Source organism: Numida meleagris, chromosome 3 (genome assembly GCF_002078875.1).
Source record: "Numida meleagris isolate 19003 breed g44 Domestic line chromosome 3, NumMel1.0, whole genome shotgun sequence".
Classification (NCBI taxonomy): domain Eukaryota; kingdom Metazoa; phylum Chordata; class Aves; order Galliformes; family Numididae; genus Numida; species Numida meleagris.
The window spans coordinates 51,585,698-51,607,637 of record NC_034411.1 but is presented as its reverse complement, the minus strand read 5'-3'; the positions used below and the strand labels follow the sequence as shown (position 1 = coordinate 51,607,637).

The 21,940-nt window shown below is 37.8% G+C and overlaps 3 protein-coding genes across 12 annotated transcripts in view; 1 reads left to right on the top strand and 2 right to left on the bottom strand.

Annotated features, from left to right (window-relative positions):
- SYTL3 (synaptotagmin like 3) overlaps positions 1-1,575 on the bottom strand; it is a 32,155-nt gene extending 30,580 nt beyond the window's left edge. For 3 of the 5 annotated variants that reach the window (XR_002437447.1, XM_021392904.1, XM_021392909.1), the window contains exon 1: positions 721-1,296. The gene's annotated coding sequence lies outside the window, so the exon portion shown is untranslated. Of the gene's footprint in view, positions 1-246; positions 290-720; positions 1,297-1,449 lie in introns of those variants that run through there. The other 2 variants (XM_021392906.1, XM_021392907.1) reach the window with 2 other exon arrangements.
- On the top strand, positions 1,591-5,270 carry DYNLT1 (dynein light chain Tctex-type 1). 3 transcript variants are annotated; one of them, XM_021392917.1, is made up of 5 exons: positions 1,591-1,762; positions 2,889-2,930; positions 4,165-4,288; positions 4,508-4,585; positions 4,857-5,266. In XM_021392917.1, exons 1-5 carry the CDS (start codon positions 1,742-1,744, stop codon positions 4,925-4,927), a joined length of 336 nt encoding a protein of 111 aa, XP_021248592.1. In that variant the 5' UTR covers positions 1,591-1,741; the 3' UTR covers positions 4,928-5,266. The 3 variants fall into 3 exon arrangements, with proteins under 3 accessions (XP_021248592.1, XP_021248591.1, XP_021248594.1); XM_021392916.1 differs by having other exon boundaries at positions 1,717-1,847; XM_021392919.1 differs by lacking the exons at positions 1,591-1,762; positions 2,889-2,930 and adding an exon at positions 1,774-1,847 and having other exon boundaries at positions 4,857-5,270.
- Positions 5,985-21,940, bottom strand: part of TMEM181 (transmembrane protein 181) — a 32,032-nt gene continuing 16,076 nt past the window's right edge. For all 4 annotated transcript variants that reach the window (XM_021392912.1, XM_021392913.1, XM_021392914.1 and 1 more), the window contains exons 4-17: positions 21,792-21,882; positions 21,090-21,208; positions 20,351-20,470; positions 18,367-18,447; positions 17,304-17,403; positions 16,478-16,608; positions 15,771-15,862; positions 14,424-14,481; positions 13,712-13,814; positions 13,569-13,620; positions 12,815-12,897; positions 12,143-12,232; positions 10,682-10,748; positions 5,985-9,723 (exon numbers count right to left, since the gene is read on the bottom strand). In XM_021392912.1, coding sequence (XP_021248587.1) covers positions 9,645-9,723; positions 10,682-10,748; positions 12,143-12,232; positions 12,815-12,897; positions 13,569-13,620; positions 13,712-13,814; positions 14,424-14,481; positions 15,771-15,862; positions 16,478-16,608; positions 17,304-17,403; positions 18,367-18,447; positions 20,351-20,470; positions 21,090-21,208; positions 21,792-21,882 — 1,266 coding nt within the window. In that variant the 3' untranslated portion in view covers positions 5,985-9,644. The remainder of the gene's footprint in view (positions 9,724-10,681; positions 10,749-12,142; positions 12,233-12,814; positions 12,898-13,568; positions 13,621-13,711; positions 13,815-14,423; positions 14,482-15,770; positions 15,863-16,477; positions 16,609-17,303; positions 17,404-18,366; positions 18,448-20,350; positions 20,471-21,089; positions 21,209-21,791; positions 21,883-21,940) is intronic.

The window sequence follows — 21,940 nt, the reverse complement described above, 5'->3', positions numbered from 1 at the left end:
TAGAGACAAACAGTGAAAAGCAGACAGATCAAAATAATTCATTTTTACACACCTAGAGAAAGCAGAAAATTAGCCTGCCTACAAGTAGTAAACTTGATTAAAGATATCAAGTTAAAGTACCATTTGGAATGGATATTTCAGTTCACTCTATTACAGAAACAACTATGAGCAATGAAGTTCCAAACTGTATCTAATTTATTGAAAAGTCTGGAAATTAATCTAGAAAGCCCTTTCTTATAGACTTACTCCATCAGATAAACCACACATAGACTACAAAAGCCCTTCTCAGCATCTTGGATGTTACAAGAAATACTAGTTAAAATTAAATTAAGCACTGCAATGATACTCACATGGCAAAATGAATCCACCTGCAATCTTGTAAACTCACTACATTTGGTAGGTTCAAATATTTTCACCTATGCACATCAAGCCTAATCATGTTCAACTGTATCGTTCAAGAGACAGCAACAGCTAGCAAGGCACAGAGCTAAGCCAAACAAAGAATGCATGGATAATCTGAGCCTTTGTTTTGGGCAAAACTTTAACTAAATAAAATAAACCACAGAGTGTAACTACCATGAGTAGTAGGCTCATTAAGCCAGGGTAGAAGAACAAGGCCATGGAGATGAAGCCAACATCAATACATCTATAAGAGTAGGGCAAAAGTAATTATCTAAACTGCTCTTGGAGAATTCCACTGAGGAGGACTTTGCAACCCACCTTAGAAATCTCTTCCATGCTCCATTATCCCTGCTGCTGGCTCTCTGCTGGCTGAGAGGAGGAGGCAGGGTTCATCCTGAGTTGCTGGTCTGAAATAGGATTTGGGATATAGAGCCGAGGCATGCCACAGAGAGACAGGCCTGAAGCAGAGGGCATGGCTGGGGTGATCAGTGCAGCTGAGGCCCACCTGTGCCCTCAGGACCTCAAGACTACAGCTCCTAACCTGCATGCACAGGGCTAATGATTCTTGCTACAGTGTAGGCCTTTGCATTTGCCCTGAGTTATTTATTTTCTGGTTGCCTTCAAGTATTTCCCCAACTTATTGTTGCCATTCTGAGCCTCAGCAGCGCACTCCACTGCATACACAGCATCTCACACATGGGTATGGGTATCATTGGTCATCTGAGCAATCTATAAAAACTGCACAAACACAGATCTATAAATTGCAAAAAAAAAGTGTAGCCTTTAAACTCATTGTCCAAATTCTGATTTGAGGTGCTAATTAAATCAGCTTAAAACCATAAGAATATACCAATTCCTTAAGTTTTCCTTGGTTTTGTGTTTCTTATTGGTTTTTTTTGTTTTTTTTTTTTTGTTTTTTTTTCAGTTCCTGAACATACACAACATACTCAGGCCTTCTTTTCAAGCTTTGTTTTTAAAACCAGGGTTCTGAATCCCTTTGTCAGGGCAGGATTCCTCAGACAAGACCTGAAGACAACTCCACGTTACCGGCACGAACACCAGAGCAGTCTCCCCGCCCAGACCTCGTGCGGTCGCTATGGAAACCGCGCCACCTTGGAGGCGCAGAACCAAGCCAGCCGGTAGCTGCGGCTAACGCAGCGCTCCCCGTTGCTACGCGCCCGAGACGCACTAAGAGAGCGCTGGAGCGCTACAAAGAACTGGGGTAACGCGCAGGCGCACTGGGAGACCCCCGGCTGCGCTGATCTCAAGCGTGGGCTGACGCCAAGTGCGCAGGCGCAGAACGGAGACGCGCCGTGTGGGCAAGGGGAGGTGGCTGCGCATGCGCAGTGCGAGGCGCGTGGTGGGCAGCGGGGCGGTGCCGGGTGGGTTACTGCGGCGTGAGGGGCTGCGGCGGGGCGATGGACGACTTCCAGACGGGGGAGGAGGTAACGGCTAGGGCTACGGTGGCGTTGGGGCTGTCCCGGCGTCTTCTTTCAGGAGGCTGCGGGCCGGCGGAGGGTCTCGCGTTCACTCCTCAGCACGCCCCGGGCGGCTGGGAGTCCCCGGCCGCGTCGCGTCGCGCCCAGCGCTGGGCGATCCCGGCGCCGTCTCCGTGCCGCGCATCTCGGGCAGCAGCTGGCGAAGGGCGGCAGCAAGGCTTGTTCCTGTGCCCGGTGCCTGCCCAGCGCTGCTGCTCTGCGGAGGGCCGGGGTTCTGAGCGTGACAACTCGCGGCATTGTTCTTAAGCACGTCCGTTGTGACTCGGTCAGACAAAAGCAAAGCAGCGGTGGGGATGGAGGTGTGACGGATTCACGCTGCCTTGTCGTGGTGGCTGGGCCTGGCCCGTGCTGCGCAGGTGGGGGTGTTTTTAAGAAGTGGTAAGTGCGGGTGCCCCATCCTTGGAGGTGCCCAAATGTCTCTCGTTTCATCTTTGCCTCCTGAAGCTTGAGGGAAGGCTGAAGGTGATAGGGGATGCAGAAACTAGATTTCCCTTTTGGTTTCCAAGAGGCAGTTTTCGTTATATCACCAGCTGAAATTGTAGTGACAGCTTTTCATTGAGCTGTGAATTGATGCTTGGTCTGCTCTGAAGATGTCGGTTTCATTCAACTGTAAGCCGTGTCTGCACGCTGAGGCTGCCTGCAGCCTGTTCTGGGAACCACAGACATTAATGTTCACTGTAAAATGGGTTTATATGCACATAGCACATCTGTGCACATGATTTTATAATACTTTCAAATTAAAATTGGAGAACTTTAACTCAATGTCAGTATTAGTTCATCTGTTACTTTTGATGACTTTGCTAAGAATGTTCCCTTGAGAGGGTTCAGGGAGCTTGAGTAACTATGAGCTATGCTAGACTAGGCATCTGGCACACAAGAAATCTGACAAGCATAAATTAAGCTTCTAGTGTGTTTTCTTAACAAAGCTTGAACTGTGTATGTGGAAGAACGTGTTCACTGTTGATTTAAAATTCTTTTATTTTGTAGACTTCTTTTGTCGTTGATGAAGTCAGTAACATCATTAAAGAGGTAAACTACCATTCTCACTTTGGTGTTATAGACTTAGAGAATCATAGAATTGCTCAGGTTGGAAAGGACCTTCAAGATCATCAAGTCCAACCGCAACCTAACCAAAGTTAGCCAAGTTACGCTACGCTTTATGCTGCATGCTAAGAAGCATTCGAGGAAATCTGTTAACTAATGTGTAAGAGGGTTCCAGATAGATAGGTTGTTATTGAGGCAAAGGTAATCATGGATTGATTTAACCATTGTTTAAGTGGAAGTGATAACTAGCCTTAGTTGTGATATGTATGACAAATTCAAAAGACAATGAAAATAATTTTATATACTTCTTTCTGGTTGCAGTATGTCACTAATTAGAATTTCTAGGAGGAGCTGAATGTTAAAACCTGGCAGATAGGTGTTATGTTTCGTTAACATACAACATTTCATAAAGGCCATCTGTATGTGCATGTTACTGTGTCCTTTTGAGATGCTCTTCCTTCAGAATGAATTGTTTGTTTGAAACGATTGAACAAATTCTTGTTGCTAAGGAACTATTTCTTGTTGCTAAGAAGAGGTTTGTTTTTTGTGTCCAGTTCCTCTTATGGAGTAGGGAGGTCTGTAAACTGAATAGGCATGCTCTGCTACGCGCTCCTCTCTCTTCTGAATCTGAAGTACTTTGTAGATATTTCTTGAACAGTTTCTGCCAGAAGACTGTAATGATGAAAAACACACAACTTCCATGTAGTTTTGTGTCTTAAAGGAGAGGCTTTCTTCATAAGTAAGCTGGATTATTTGTCTAAAGGCTTCTGCTCTGTTAGTAACCAGAAATTACATGGGTCTCTTGTTTTGATTTGTGTTCTTGTTCCCAAAAATGACTGCTGAAAACTCCATAGTTCATTTGTATAAAATAATATCTGTGAATGAGCCATTGTTCTGTGCATTTTTTCAGTCTCTTCAGGACGGTTTAAATGTGAGACCTTTTTCATAACTCAGGCTCCAGGCCATTGGGATAGGAATTACTAATGATGAATAAAGATACCACAAGATGAAGAGGAAGAAGTTATGATTATACCTTCTTTGTCTGGTTCGAACTCTGAATTGCAAGTTCTGTAGTGTTTTAAAACACTTCCAACAATCCTAAATAGTATTTAGGACTTCTGTGCGTGTGCTGTCTTATCCTCAGTGTTCCATGTTCAGATGAGTGAATGGGATCTTTGTAGGCTGACGGCAATGTAACTTATGTGTTTGTTGCCCATAGGCCATAGAAAGTGCAATAGGTGGCAATGCCTACCAGCACAGCAAAGTGAACCAGTGGACAACAAGTGTGGTGGAACAATCTCTAAGCCAACTCACCAAGCTGGGGAAACCTTTCAAGTATATTGGTGAGCTCCACTTGCTGTTTTTTGATAAAGCTCGTACAGTGATGTGCACCGATGAAACTTAAAGCACAATTTAGCAAGAACCATGTATGCTGAGTACTTGTAAGCATGCATGTCTGTTTGAATCTGCATGTATATACATGTATGTGCTATAATGAGCATAAATGTAGCTAAATATCAACGATAGCAATACATTAATGAAAGCTTCTCTACTGACAACAGTGACCTGTGTGATTATGCAAAAGAATGGTGCTGGGCTACATACAGCAAGCTCTTGCTTCTGGGACAACTCCAGTGATGGTAAGGAGCAAAACTGCTGGATGTTTCAGCTTGCAGCTTTAGTACTAGTCCTCCTGACACTAGTTTTGGAGTAATAGCATACTTTTGTATTTTTTCCATGTGGCTGTGATTCTGACTAATAAATGGTAACAAACGGGATGCTTTGCTATTGTGAAAGCTTCATTCTTAAGATTCTTAAACAATGAATAAATATGCATATGGAAGCATGCATTTTAATATTAAGTCAGCGTAACTTTCTTCTGTCTCTGAAAGCTTTGTTTTGTATTTGTAGGAACCTGCACTGTGAGATGGGAGAATAAGACTATGTACTGCATTGTCAGTGCCTTTGGACTTGCAATATGATTGCCTTGGAATCCGTTGTACTTCTTTTCTACTCCAGCACTCGATTCCATCTCTGCTCAAACTGTGAATGCACTGAACAACCTCCAGTTTTAATGTACTTTTTCTGTAACTTTTTTCAGATGTGAAAACATGCTGTTACATGGTTTGTGTTTGTCTTTTTAGTATTGTACCAGTGTTGCCACGCTGTCTTAAAACTTCAAGAACTTCTCCTTAAGGTGCTAATACTGAAATCTGCTGCAGCGTAAACATTTTCTCTAGATTTCTTTTTTAAAACCAAATTAAATAAGACACTGACTTTCACACTTTGTACTCTTGGTTAGCATTAAATTATTCAAATTCATAACCAGTGGTGTGACTCTTTTAAAACTTAAGCCTGTTGGAATTTCTAAGAGTTCCACTTCTGTTACCTCTTCTCATTGTAGTTGAGATGTGTACCAGAATACAAAGTCACTACACCATACTCCAAGAAAATGAGACATTTATTGGAAAGTATCGTGGCTGCATTTCTGGGGACCTGTTTAATCTGCTTGTACAACACTTAAGGCACAGAAGAGTAACAAAAATAAATGTCTTCATTTAAAAAAGACAAGTTTTTTGCATTCTGGAAGTGCTTAGCAAGCTATACATAGGAAATTGATGACTGAATGCTGATACATTCAATGTGTGTTAAGTCTTGAGCTTTTTTCCTGCTAAACCTTCCATTCTTATTTTATTCTGATCATGAAGACTATGAGTTCTGATATGCTACCAGTTTCAGACAGCCTCTGAACTGTAATGCTGCTTCTGAACACGCTGACTTGTGAACACTTCGTAATTAGAAAGACAGTTGTCTTAAGTGGGAAAATGCGAGTGATGTGCATTTGCGTATATTTAGGGAGCCCTGTGAAACGTTTTAGAATCTGTCAGCTAAGGCTGTCTGCAAACAAACCACCACCAAAATTCTGTGGTGAATCTGTGTAAACACCAAGTTTGAATATGCATAAAATGCACAAAAAGTGAAAATGGATTTATGAAAATGGTAGGTAGTAATTCAGTAGAAGGAAAATAAAAACCAAAATACAATATAAAGATATAAAACTTTATTATGAACATATTTAACAATGATTATGCACATGAAGTCTTCCAAGAAACTCAATACTCAACTTTTGCTTGAAGTAGTGTTTTTTTGGTTTGTATTCAAGACCAGGATGAAGCTTTCCAACTTAATAGATAATTTGCTGTCCTTAATACAACCTCTAGACACAGAATATTTAACATGTCCCCATGCATGCTTTGTCAAGGCAGCATTTAATTTACAGCTTCTCATTAAACAGAGCATTTATCTTACACATTTTATACCATTTTGGTACACAAATACTCCATATTTTAGCTTCATTTTACATATTTACAAACTTCTAAAAAATTTACAGTAATGCAAAGTTTCTTACTGGCATACGCAAAAGGAAGTGGGCAAAAATAGGTGACTGTGGATACAAAGTTGTCTTTTGGCTCAGAGACAGGAGATAAAAGTCTTTTCTAGCTGGAAACATCCTTCAATTTTTTTAACATATTAGTTCCATAGGTCCGTTGAACTTCCTTGTTCGTGTTGAACCTCATGCTACTTACTCTTTGCCAGTCCCAGGAAAGTTTCCAACCTCTCCGAACACAACCTCTATTTAAAGAACATGCTACAGAAAATGGCGGCCATGAATGGGTTCATACTCAACTATAATTGACTCCTTAAAAGTCCCATCTTGCTCACAACGGACATAGAAGTCTTGCAGTTATTTACCAGCAGGCATCTCCTGGAGAGCGGTAGCACTACATCTGTGGCAACTTTTTGTTTTCCAAGTTCCAGTAGAGCATGAAATATTGAATTATTTTAACAAAAGTAAAGCCCAATCTGGCTTCTTATCCAGATCTCTTCTGTTTTATCCTTAGGTTGCAATACATTACTTGGTGGTGAATTTATGCCATTTATGCCCAAGCTGCTTGCAATCCAGACTGTAATATTCCTCAAATACTATCTCTGATAAGGAGAGTGAAGTTGAGAGACCTTGCTAGCAGATCTACTTTTTTACTATGTACAGCATTTGCCATGACAGTTCTTCAGTCAAGCTTACTATTACACTCTAGCACTTCTGAAATACTGAACTATTTTGTATGGCAAACTCTGCTTAGATAATCTCTTCAAAAAAAAAAATCACCAAATTATTTTTGTAGTGGGATGCTTACTTGAAGCACCTATTTCCCTATCTGAGCTTTCCTATTTTCATTTCAAATGCAGTCATGTTGAAAAGTTAAGGTAGACAAAGTGGCAAGTGAAATGAGCTGAGAACAGCTTTGAAAATCGCATTTTCCAAGTCAGATTTAAAATATTTTTAGGCATTGAAATCCTAAAGCATGTCACTATTTCAGCCTTAACTGTAACAACCAGCTCAGACTGTGATAAGAAACAGTACACTCTGCACATCTGTCAAATGAAGTATTTTATCAATTCAGAACAACTCAGAATTAAACAATACGACAGTCAGAGAGATTTGAATATGTACGGACCTGAATTCTTGAAAACCTAACTCCTGTACTCACTCCAGTGGAAGTGAAAGGGGCCTGGGGTACACAAGAAACATCTAGTTGGCTCTGGAGTCTAACTGCAAATTCAAATGACTGTAAGCTCAAAGAAGATCATATAAGGAATAATAAAAATGAGATTAGGCCCACCTCTTTTAGGTTAAAAACATTACCCCCATACTTGTTAAAAATATCTAAAAGAAAATGCTGAAAGTATGGCTTCCTTCAGTTCACTAACAAAAACACCACCAACTTGGTACACCTCTGTAATGTTTTCCCTGTACATTCTTCTAAATGGACACCAATTAACAACAAAATTAAAAACTCTTTCCCTTTCTTCCTGCCCTCCCCCCCACCTTGTTTCCTTGCTTTAGCCATCCAATAGTGCTTTGGCTTCTAACAAATGATAACCCAGTACATAAAGTTGTAAATTCCAAAGATCCTCAAAAATTACTTTTTACACACACACACACACACACACACAAAATCTTACCACACCTGTCTCGAACTGAGTGCTGATTTAAATCTGAACTATTCTTATGACAACAAGTTTGCAACCACGTGAAGCAGTTCCTTTGGTCATCTGTAAGTAAACTGCTACCCTGTGAAGTCTCCACTTAATGCTCCTGAACAGCTACAAGGAGGTTATTGTGCTGCAATAGCCTAAACTGCTGCACAAACACAGAATTAATCTACACCCCCCAATGTGATTCAGTAAGTTTAGTACGACTTCATTGCACTGCTCTGCTTAGACTAGTTCTGGCATAAGCATGATTTACTAGTGTAAGCCAGCACCATTTTCTGCCTAGTATATCTTTTTTACAGCAGCAGGGCAGAGAAATGTTACAAAAGTACATTACAGTTATGAATCCATTTAAGAAAAAAAAAAAAAGAGACTTTCAGACAGGTCAAGTCCTTGAAAATATAGAAGTAGTTGGAAACAAATAGCATCCACATAAATACAGAGCTGAACGGTGGTGTGGGAGAAAAACAGCTTTTAAACAGAGAAGCAGCAGCATTGTATGAGGAATACTGCATTCCCGTATAACTCCATTCCAGCACAGACTGGAATACAGAATCATAAAATGTATGGGTGAAAATTTCAAGCAGTACTGCTGGCAACTGTGGTATGACAGAGAAGGTGAGCAACGCACAGAACGTGCTCACAAGCTGCTAAGCAACTTCAAGGCATGAGCACCCATAACTGTTCCCAGAATGCACATTAACTGTCAATAAATACTACTTCATGAAGAAGTCTGATGTAGAAAAAGCATCTAAAATGAAATGTTTGGAAATATGAAATTATACTTCTCTAAGGAACTTTATACTATATTCTTGTAACAATCTCCTCCAGAACACGCACACAAAAAAAGTACTGGCTTCCTTCTGAGGTTTCTTGCTGCCTAAATATTTTCATTTGGAAGGGCTGTTGAAAAAAAAAACAACAAGGAAACAAACAGTTTTGTTGGGGAGAACCTGACTATTTGCACATATCCCACACTTATAACATATCTTGTAAATCCATTTAAATAAGAATGGTTTGAAGTCCACATCACCTCTTAGAAGGAGGAATGGGGAGCTTTGTTTTTCTGCATTTCTTAAAAAAACAAACAAACAAACAAAAAACCAACAACAACAACAAAAAAAAGGAAGCAGAAGAGAGAAGCTTAAAGCACATCTTTCCCTGCCTCCAGTCCTAGTGACCAAGGTAGAAAATTGAAAGGGAAAAGAGGCACTTCATACAGCAGCGAACAACAGAAAAGGAGCTAGCAGAAATGCAGGAGGTTTAAGATGCTATGTTCTACATAGTCCTAAGGGGAGGGAGGACAACAACAAACCACCAAGCAGTAAGGAAGCAATTTTAAAATCAGTACATAATCTGTGACACCTCGAAATGGAAATAGACAAACAGTCTAGAGACATCCTGCCATCAGGCATTTCATAACGCGTATAAAGTTTGGTTGCCTTGAGTTCCTACCACAACTTTTTCAAGCATTTTTTTCAGCTTTAACTTTGTAAACAGAAACAGAAGCAGAATGTCCTTCCTGGAGTCCCGTGTTCAGATGACAGCAGACTGTAAGAAAGCCAAGGAAGTGGTCTATCTAGGAAAACTTCAAAATTGCTTTAATTCCAGCTGAACAAGTCTGTCTATATCAAAATCACTCGATCAGTCACTGTCTGATTCCTCTTTAAACTTGGCTCTAATAGCTTGGCCATTCTGAAGTGGCATTTCTTCATAGTCGCTCCTGTGAAACAGGTATTTTTTAAAACTTCTGAACGTGACGATCAGTTAATAACTCTAAAATAGGAAAGTGCTAAAATACAATAAGGCATCGGATCGTTACTGCAGTAAGAAGTTCGTAGTTTGGTATTTGTTTTGCTTCCTTCTGGGGTTATGAAAAATACGTATGACTTATCTCCAGAGACTGATATACAATAAAAACTACTCCCGTAGCTACAAACCACTACTGACAAAGATTAGTATGCGAACAAGCTGGTACTACTGCTACTCCACTGTTCATCTAACTACATGAAGGCAAGCCACTTCAGACAATGCATGCAGCTAATCTAGCACAGGCTCGTTCAGGTTACTGCAGTATTAAACTGTCCCCGCTGTTCAGCCCTTCAGTGCCCTTGCTTAAAAGGTGAAAACAACAAGGGCAGATAACCGGTTTGTTCAGTGTCTAGCACAGGAAAGCCTGACCTAGATAAGTTTTCAACTGCTACTATATTTTTATGTTACATAAACTCATGCAAGTCCTGTAAGTTTTGCTGCATTTCGTTATTGTTATTTTGATAAGTGATGGACACTTAAGAAGGACCATTATCCCTCTCTGCAGCATTCCTGTATGAGTCACCCCCTAGCTAACTCCACCTGATTTCTCCAATCTTTCCCAACTTGGAAATACCTTGCTGCCTTCATTCCATGACCTATCAGCATCCTAAATACTTACCCATTTGTATCAGTGCCATGGCAATTCCTTTGAGAAACAAAACAAAACAAAACAAGAAAGAACACCAAAATAACCAAAATAACATGCATTCTCATTGTATTTCTGTTTCAGTATAGGCTGTTTCTGTTACACAGGCAATCTACTTTCACTAGCAATCTATGAAGTCTTCATTTAAATAATATGGAAAAGAATATAAAGAATTTTACAAAAATAATACACAAAAAGCATCATACATATTTTATAATCTTACCCATAAATCACATCATCATCCGAATCATTCAGCATAGAAAAAGCAGGATTGTCTTTCAACTGTGACTCTGGAAAATGTAAATAAGGCTAAATTTAGCACATTAAATTCAGAAACACAGCTGCACTTTTACTCCAAAACTGAAGCAAAAGACTCAAAAACTTCCAAGGCAATCATGACTGCAACTTAACAAAACTATATCCAAGAATTCTTTCCTTTAAATTCTCCACCCTTCAGCCCACACCATCATGGTGTTAAGATTTTACAAAATGGCATAATGCTCTCTTCATATTTTCAGGTATGTATTTTCTGTGTTGTATAAGCAGATTTCCTCCCTTGTTCAGTTTCTTGCCATATTGTTTTAATTTGCATATAGTTAAGGCATACTTTACCATTCTGATTATTCAAACGTTCATACTTTTTTAAAAAGCATAGATTTGGTGACCTTGTTTGTTCTAAGTTATAAATGTAGTAGACCAAAGGTGCAAGTCAATGACTAGCTGGCTATTTTCCATCCTTGTAATAGATGAAGGAAGGACTTGTAACCTTATTCTAAGATGAAACGAAGTACATATTTTCCATTGGCTACTTATGACAAATCTCTCTCGCATCTTTTTTTCCAGCAGGTTTTTACTTCCTAACTTCTGTAGACTAATACTTCTTGCAACCTTTTATCCTCACCATTTGTCTTGTCTTTCATAACAGAAAAGCAGGATCTTCCTGCAACAGTACAATCTATCTCAATTCTGACAAGTTTAGAGAAAGTGCCAGCTTCACAGTCTAGTGCCTTCCCACACCATAACTCTCAGTACATTTTAAACTCAGTGCTTAAAGCAGAGAATGCACTCTGTATAAATACGTATTTTACAGAATCTTTATCTGTTAGATAGGAATAATGCTTTAGAATCACCATGTGAATCAGCTTATATCCTATACTTAGGAGAGCAAAAAAAGTGCCACAGATTTAATCCTTTGCCTCCTTTGTAAACAGGCTCTGCGCACCCCTCTCCCCACAGCAAGTCCCCATAGATTCCCCAAGATCCCCTCATGTTAGACATCAGCTTAACTCCTATATTTCCATCAGCCTGTTTTCCATATTTCAGTCAAGTTTGTCAGCATGTAAATATATTAACCTTATTGTTATAACAAAGCATGAGTGAAGTATTCTTGCTCTTTAAGGGTTGTCTGTGACTCAGCTCAAAAGTTAGAGCATTATTTGCAAATATATTGAGTATAAGCTCAATCAGAGAAAAGCATAAGAATTCAAGTCAAGCCAATTAGATGTAAACATTTTAGTATTCCTTCGAATTTCCAGTACTAAAATACTCAGGAGCAGCACAGCTTCTGTTAGTGCAAAGCAAACTGAAATTAATGAGACAAGAAAAAATATAAGGATGTTACATAGTATGTTCTAATATGCCAACTCTTGTCATCTAAGTTTGCCAGACAATTGCTCACACTTACCGTATAGTGCATTCTTTGAGGGGGAATACACGAAGGCTAATGTGTAGAGATAGAAGTTCAATAAACCATAAAATGATAAGAATTCTGCTGGTAGTAAGTGTCAAGGATTTTGCTCAGTATAGCTCCATTCACATTAACTTTGGAAAAAAGACCCAAAACGTATGCAAGCTGCTTCAATGGGAAGGATGTTTACTGCAATAAAGTCTGAGAGCATGCATGGACAGATAAAATGGCATTTTTAAAATTAAATGACAACTAGTATACTCAAGCTGTTTCTAAGTCAAGTTCTAAATGAAGACAAATCTTCAATTTTAACACGTTTAACATTTGCTGAGGTAAGTTCTACTCTTCAGTGGTGAAATGCATGATAAAATTGAACAGTTCTGTCTTCACTGCTAAAAGAAAGCCTAGGCCTTTATTCTTTTTGAAGAGTACCAAATGCAGCTGTGGTTTATTTTATATAAACAAATCAGATTGAAACTGTCTCAGCTCATAATATTTACAAATAGCCATTAGAAAATAATGACATGAAACCCTGATCAAAACTGATACAGCATCAAAAGCCCACCTAGAAGTGAAAAGACTCAGTCCTTAGGTAAATCATCTTCAAGTGTTTTCTAAAGAAAACCAGATTAATATCCTCAGTTGAGCAACATCACAATACAAGGATATAATTCTGATAATGAGTTGACAGCTCAGCAACAAAATTGTCCTGTAGAACTTGTGCTCCAAAGCGTAGATAGAGTATAACAATGCTGTGGGGGGGAAAAAAAAAAAAAGAGTAACAGTATGTAAGTATACTGTGCCTTTAAACTGCAAAATTTAAGTGTAAGCTTGATAGAGCAGTATATTAAAAAATAATTATGTTAAAATGCTGTTTATTTGAAGACACATTTTCATATTTCTAAATTAATAAGGATTATTTTGTGATTTAAAATCAGCAGTCAACTTAGTAAAGGAAAAAAAAAAAACAAGGATGGTCTATTTTTCTCATATTTCACCCACTAAAGACAATCCAAAAGTCAACAGCAATTGGAAATAACTGTTTGGAGTGGGGGGCACAGATATAAACAATAATGTAAATCTAATTCTAAACTTCCGCTTTACAGAACGAGGCTTACAAAACTCCAAAACAGATCAACAGTGCACTGCAAACCACTCAGCAATAAAGAATATATCTCTGCTATGTGAATCTCTAAGTCTTGCAGTGTATTATAGCAGTAATGGAAATAATACAAAACTGTCTATAAAAGCCTTAAGAAAGGGTTCCAAAGATTATGAAATGCTTACCATAGCTGTCATATCAAAACAACATCTCTTAGTTTCACTGAGTATTTTACTATAAAAATATATATATTCAAATCCTTGAAAAAAAAAAAAGGGTATAGAAGTTTGAGTACTGAGAAATGTACTCTAAAAGCCTTACCTAATGACAAGTACTACAAAGGTTAATGCAGTCAAGAATTTTAACCTGAGATCTGAAAAAGATTGAGAAAAATTATTTGAGAATATACACTTATGTCTAGGAGAAAACAGCCTGCTTAGGGAACAATCAGAAGAAATACTTACCAACATAAGGCATGTTACGGAGTTCTGAACATGCCCTCACTATCAGGAACAGAAGGTAGAGAATGTATGTGGTTGCCACCACAAGGAAGAAGATTTTCATTCCCTACAAAAAGAATATTATTATTTAACAAGGTTTGATCTATTCCTTCTTTCTTCAGTTGGTACCCTGCAACAGAAATTGTTGTTTTCTGAAGCACAATATGGAATGGTGCATTTATTCAGGGAAAGTATGCTCATGAAAGGAAGTACAAAATGAAGACGGCATATGTCAAGGTAGGCTTTTTTACAAACATATTTCCTAAGAATTATACAGGAAACCATATAAATTATATCTTCCTCTTCAACAAGCAAATCTGAAATTTTCTAGTACAGAGGATCTTGGCAAGAGTCAAGATATACAAAACTGACTTAATAAGAGGCTTAAAAAATCATCTTTCAGTTCCCAAATTCAGAAGTCCCTGACAAAACATGGAGTGTTAAGTCTCCAGATACTCAAGGTTACTGCAAGACAATTTACTGTTCTCATTGGGTTGGAGTTCAACATAGCCTATGTGTGATCTGAAGCAAAATAGAAAGTACCCTAGTCCGAGTAAGACCACAAGGCCAGCAATTTTCTAAACTGTTATAGATCTCAGTGGAAGAGCAAACACTCCTCATTGTATTGCCTAACTACGTTTGACAATTGAACATCAAGGAAACATTTCTGACTTACCTGGAAATTACCTGTGTCAACTCTATATTGATATGTAGGATCATGTACTTCATTAACACTAGGAAAGATTCAAAATGAAGAATTGGTACTTACATCACTACAAAAGACGAAGTCAAAAAAATACACAGACCAAGAAATCTGCTAACAAAGTAAGGGTTTAAAGTTACTACACAAAGATTATAACTAAAGATCTTGGCTGTACAAATTGGTGCAATGCCAGTGATTTCAATGACAATTTACATGACATTCTTTTCCTTTCTAAATCCCATTTTTCAAGGAACATGGATGATTTCAGTAGTGAGCATGTCCAGTCTCCCTGCTTGTGTGCAGAGAAGAACTACAAAGCAGGTGAAGGGACTAGGAAACAAGAGCTAAGAGGAGTGGCTGAGGGAACTGGGATTGTTTACTCTGGAGAAGGTTGAGGGAGACCTCATCGCTGAGGTGCCTGAAAGGAGGTTGCAGAGAGGAGGGTGCTGGGCTCTTTTTCTCAGGGGGCAAGTAATAGGAGGTGAGGTAATTGCTTCAAGTTGCACCAGGAGAGTTTAATTGGACACCAGGAAGAATTTATTCAAGGAAAGGGTGGTAAAACACTAGAATGGGCTGCTCAGGAAATGGCGGAGTCCCCACTTCCAGAGGTAATTACGAGATCTGCAGATGTAGCACTTGTGGTTTGGTGGTGGATCATGATAGGTCAGGTTGACTGTTGGCCTTCATGATCTTATGAGCCTTTTCCAACCTGGATGATTCTTTTATTCTATCTATTTATTTTTATCTTTTTAGAAAACGTGTAATTTTGTAAATTCCTACAGGCCTTCAGGATTTACTGTTTCAATCTTATCTTTGGTGATAAGAATTATACTCAAGAAATAACTGCTGTTTAAACCTTTACTTCATGCAAATTCTGCTGATATGACATTAGTACCAATATTACCTGCAACTGCACTGCTTTCAAAGATTAACAATGGAAAGAAGAAGGTTATATATGTATTGAGAAATAAAATGATAAATAAACGATTGAGAGAAAAATAGTTAAGAAATTTAAGGGAAACTGCTGCTTCATAAACTGAAAAAGCTAATAGGAAGAGTGTGTTGGAGGGAGCCCTAACATACTGACATATTGATTTCTAGTTCTTACTCTAATTTATAAGATTATGTACTACTAGATTGTCAGAAGAATTCTGTTTTCAAATCAATCACATTTTGCAAAACAGAAAACATAAGAATTTGAACTCCATTCCTATACCACAATCAAAGCATGAGGAAAAGGACATAATTAATTATGAACAATCTTCACATTCCTGAACTATTTCAGTTCATTACTTCTGCATTAAATTTTAAATTACTTACGTTTGCCATACTCCTAATGTAACAGAGGCGAGCCACAATAGTCCAACAATAAGGAATTTGGGCAGATAGAAGGTTAAGCACTTCCTTTCTCCCTGTTGATAAAACAATAGCATGGTCAAGGAGAGAACCCACATTTGAGATTTGATTCCCTCTTGACAGAATAAAATAACCTTTCTTTTGTTTCGTTCAATGAATTAGATTAAGAGACTCACCTTCAATATTTTTAACGTGCACAGCTGATTACAGAATACACAAAATTGTATCATTTGTGCTAAAGTTAAGATACAGTAGAGATTTGGGGCATCCCATTTATAAGGTCCCACATACTTCACTGATACTCAAATGATAGGAATCTGCTCCGGAATTCACATTTCTTTTATGCAGTATTTTAAAGTAGTTTAAAGAACAAACAACCATCACAAACAACAACAAAACCCTTCAAGGAAGAACAATGGTACCATAATTCCAAAGACCGGCTTGCAAAAGCTTTGAGCACACTGTTCCCATTTATCTCATTTAGATGAGGTAGTTTCAATGCATTCTACTTCACCACAAATCATTTTAATTCTGTTTTTTACATCGTACTTTAAGATTAGAATGTCACTTTTTTTTTTTACATTAGGTTTTTAATTTGTCACCTTTTGAGATAACTGAAAAAACAAGTACTGTCTTCTCAGTATGTATGCTAGATACGGTTGCACCCCTACCTGTACTCTTATACCATGGTAGACACAAAGCCAGAACAGTAACAGCGCGCACAGAAACAGTGATTGGAATAGGTCATCCAGCATCCCAGGAAACCAACTGTTCACCAGAAAAGAAAGGGGAAAAAATGGATCTGTAACAAAAGAAAAGAAGTTAAGCGGGGGGGGGAAGAGCAGTCTTTTCATAAGAAAAAGTAAAGTTGAATCCATCCTCAGAAGAAAGAAAAAGATTTTTTCAAATTACATCAGTAAATGAAACTGGAGTTCGTTCTATCTTAAAATAATTTGCAAAGAAAATGGTGCCTCCAGCTGCAATTCTCTGTAAAACTAGTATAATATGTAGTTGCCAACATTTCAGAAAGTCTTTGTGTTTTATCAGGCCTTCTGCTAAACCACTTTTCTAGGTGATGAACCACAGAATACCTGAAAGACAAACATTCTTTAGGAACTGCTAGAAAGTGTTAGAAATTGATGTGGTTTACAAGACCAAAGGCAGCTTCCGTTTTTAAATACAGCACGAGTATTTGAAAAATACAGAGGAAAGGCTTATCAGGCAAATACAGAAACTACATTTATATGTGAAAGGGTCAGCATGGTTGCAGCCTCCTGCTCCAATCAATTTTAAACAGAGTTGAAGGAAAAGAATGAAGCCTACCTACTGATTACATATCTTACATTTAATACATATTAGAAGGCTTGCTCTTTTACAAATTAGTTTTCTGAAGCCTCATAAGCAGCTGCTTGTAAGTTCAAGGACAAACTGCATTTTTTCCCTTTTTTTTTTTTTTTTTTTTTAAGATGTTTTATAAAAATTCCAGGATATGAGTACCGTTGTAAAGCAGGAGGAGAGGAAGGAGGATAGACATCCATTTCTGTTCAATACCCCAGTCCCTCATGGAGAATTTTCGTAGAGAATGTGCAAACAGACACTAAAAACAAACAAAAAAACCCATAATTTTACAAGGAAGAAATACAGCCTACATAGCAACGTACAGCACACTGCAAACACTACTTTGCAATGTCTTTGACACTGATAACACAGTGAAACAGGAGTCACATCTTGTTCCTTCTTTAGCTATAACTTTGCTGGCTTATTTCAATGCAGATTACTCTCAAACTGAAAAGGAAGCCAGCTAGTATTGCACAAACGTGTGAAAAAACGTTGCCTAGTTACTGGTCACACACTACAAACAACTTCCACTTAAAGTCACTTATTAAAAATATACATACTCAGATTCTATACCACATTCACAGTTACTTAATGAGTGACATCGCATATGTGAAAGAAATGCTATGCAAGTGGCCAAGTATTTTTATATCTCACTTTGAGAATTCTGCTTTTTATTGTTCTACTGGTCTATTGGTTTCTTTTCCCCAAAACTTTTCTGTTCCAGCAGCATAACGGTGAAGGGATACATAATCTAAATCACAGAGTAACTTAGGTTGTACGGGACATCTGCAGGTCATCTGGTCCACCTTCCCACTCAAAACAGCGATGACTCTAAAGTTAGATCAAGGTCGTATTCAATTGAGTTTTACTCATTTTCAAAGACAAAGAACAAAGACAGTCTGGGCATCCCATTCTAGTGTCTGAGCTCACTGACAAAGCCTTTTTCTTTTTTTCTAGCATCTAATCAGAATTTTTTGCTTGAACAAGTTTCTCTCCTAAATTCAAAATCGGGGTAGAAAAGACAAGCTTTTCCCATTTATTCTATTTTCTTAATGTCCTTACAATGCAACTTGTAACTACATAGAAGCAGCAAGTAAATGAGTATTTTAGAAACTTTATTAACACACATTCAGTAATTTCTCAACTCTACGGCCTGGGGCTAAGTTACTAAATAAAGCACTACCATGCAGCATGACTCAAAAAAACAGAAGAAAAATCTTACCGTGACCATAAAGGTAAGAACTACAAAGACAAATCGGAACCAGATTTCCACTTGTGAAAATGTTGGATTGTATGTCTTCCACTACAAGAAGAAAGAAGAAAAACAGCTCAACGAACAATGTTTTAAGAGGGTTCATACAACATGAATAATTAACACCTTTTGCAAATACTCAAAAGTTTTCTGGCTTTTCTAAATTTAAAGGTATAACCAAATTCCCCTATGTTACTATGGAAAGACAAAGATAAATTCACACACATTTTCTTCCAAGTTAAAGCTTGCTTTAAGAAAAAACAAACAAACAAAAAAGATTATCCAATGAAAAGATAACCAAAGCAGATTAGTATCATTGCTTCTCTTTTACCCTGCCACTTTGTCACACGCTCATTGTGCTGTCACACCACAAAGCACTTCTTAGATAAAAAAGGATGCTCCTTGTTGATTTCTATCTCATGTTCAAAGTTTGAACTTCAATAATTGAGTAAATTCTGTGTGTTCTTCTTTATTACCAAGGTCAAATACATAAACTGATTATGAAAACATTACGGTCATGCTTTCTGTAACGAGTTTGTTTTCTTAAAGCTTTTTCTTGTTTCAGAAGTGAGACAGAAGACTCAAAAGAAGAATAAATGAGCTAACTAGACATAAAGAAGTTTTTTATAGGTTAAGTAGCAAAAGCTGCTTTAGTCCTCTAAGGGCAGAAATATTCATTATAACATGTCATTTTGCATGAACTCTGTTGACAAATTATCTCATATCTGGCCTGCTTCTCTTCTGAAGCTATTTTTGAAATGCATGCACCAGATATGCTCTGCCCATCTGACGAGAAGCTTTATCTTTCAATGGATTTAATCTGCCTGTAAACCTCTGTCTTGTCTTTAAGTGCAAACGTAGAATGAAAATTTTATGTAGAGGATCCGCATCTACAAAAGAATCTGTTATTTCAACTGGAAACACCACAAGCCACTAAACTAACAAAATAAATTGGTATGTTCACTTGCTATGAGAAAGTAGAGCCTTTGGATTGGGTTTTGGTTTTGTCTGCATGAAAGAAAGCCTGCAAAGCAAGATGACAAACCATACAACTATAAATGCCCCGACACCTCACCATGCTTGAAATCTGGAACTAAGGCAAGACTCTGCTTTTTTCTTTTTCTTTCCCTACAACTTATTTTTAATAATGTGCTTTATACATTAGAATACATCGAATATCAAGATTCAGGAAGCTCATTTAGTATGTAAAAACCACTTCTGCTTTACAGTAAGCTTTCTTTTTCTGCCTGCTCTGATACACAGAATGTTATATACAGGTGGAATACAACATAGTAACTAGTATTACAAGTTCAGTTTAGTTCCATTTTCTCCTAATGCAAACATGTCTAAACCTCTTTTTGGAGTCATTCAACACATGCTGTTTTTTCAACTGTTTCATAGACAACCTTTAGCACTGTAACTTGCCCAGTTCATTTTGCTGGGGACTGTCTACTTATTTTTGCTAAAAAACACATTTTCCTCTTCCTCATAAGCAGAGTCAAACAATTTTTTCATTTGTTTTTGTGTCTCAAATCTTCCTGGCCTGTGCTTTTGTAAAGTCTAGAAAAATCCTGCTAATTCACATGCATCTCCTGGAAAGGCTAAAAAAAGATACTATGCTTGAGAGAGGCAAGATCTCTATGTGAAAATGCAGAAAACTGGATGTTCCAGTCTAGCTTGTTGACCATTAAGTATCTCCTACGAATTACACTAAAATTATCTGTTCCAAAAAACAGCAATAGCAGTCCTGAAAGAAAATGCTTTCCCTATAAAGATAAATATTGCTCCAGAACATTAACAGCAAATACTCTAATAGCTCTGAAACCAGCAGTGACAGAAAGCTTTATTATGATGCATCTTCGTGTTTGTTGTTCAAAAATAAGGTAACTTTTTAATTACAATTAAAGCAGACTTCTACAGAGATCTCTTTTGCTAGTATGAATTTTATACTTACTGTGAAAGTAATATTCTGTATGGCGTACGTTAACTTATTTAGATCTTCAAAACTGACAAATATGTTGTACTGAGTGTAGTTCAGGTAGCCAAGGTGAGCAACGATGATTTCGCTGCATTTCTGTGAACACATACAGGGAAGAGTAATATTTAAAAACCTTCAATTTATTCTACAAAATTCACTGGTAACATAGGTTAGACAATTTGTTTCTGAATAGGTAGATATGGATGATGTTTATTCTGTGTCTTACCAACAAACAAACTTGATTTACGCTAAACATTTCTCATAAAAAAAGCTTCAGCTGTTCTCTTCCTAAAGGATTTCATTCTGGATAAACTGTTTCAGACATCTTTAAACTCAAAACTTTTAGTTACAATTTTGCTAGAAACTCAAAAATTTCTTGGGTTGGAAGAAAAAATGTTTTTTGGTTTTTTTTTTTAAAGCACAGAAGCTAGCTACTTTCAAGCAGACTCTCTGCTAGGCACTGGACAGGAATTTTTCTCTCTTCTAGAGCCCAGCATCCCTTTTTCCATTCAAATATTCCTTCTCACAGTACTGCTCACCTGTTTAAACAGCACACAGTACTTTGCTGGCAGAGAGCTACAACAAGAAAGAGGGGTCTTCTCCAGGTAATAGATATAAGCTACAGAAAGAAACAAACTAGCAGTGTAATGGAGCACGCACATAAACATATTTTAAATAAGTACTGAAACAGAGTTTTCTTCAAGCAGGCACATACCTGTGCACAACTGAGTAACCTTGTCCGGTTGTGAACTTCATTGTTAACATAGGGTGTGCTTCCATCCTTCACCACTCCAAGTACCTTGACTGTCATAGTAACATTCTTTTTGAGTGATACTGTAATTAAGAGAGAAAATGTTAAGCTATTGCTGCATGTGGAAATAAAATCTCAAAAAGAGATCCAAATAAAGTACGGATATGATATCCAACAGTACTTGGTTATACTTTACTGGAGTAAGGTTCAATTATATTGATTTCAAAACAAACAAGCAAAAAAAACCCCAAACTTCTTCACTTATATATTTCGGCATTAAGTCATAAATGCCTTGTACTGAATCCTAAAATATTAAAAATTCCTGATTATAGTATTTCTCAAGTATTTACAGGGAAAATTCACTGCACACTTAGTAATATTACAATCTATACATCTAATTTCTCCCAAAACAGACAGACTGTCTACGTGCTGCTGTTCTCATAGAAATAACACCCAGCCTATTCCATGCACTTGTTGCACACAGTTCTCAAAATCAGTTCAGTTCATCCCTTAACTGAGGGCAAGGGGCAGAGTGGGAGAGACTGTGCCAGAGGAAAAACTCACCAAGCACAGACACAAGTCAACAGAATCGTGTACGCAACAGAAGAAGAGTATACAAAGTTAGGTTGCTGTATCAGTTTCCTAAAATCTAGGTAAGACTCTCACCATCGTGCTGATCCAACTCAACTATGCAGGTCAGCCACAGCTGCTGGTTGTAAGTAGACAGTGGCGGCGAACTTAAATTAAAAGGCTTCAGCTGTTAAAATAAAGACACAACAAAAAACCCCGCCAAGGTTAACATCAGTCATTATATT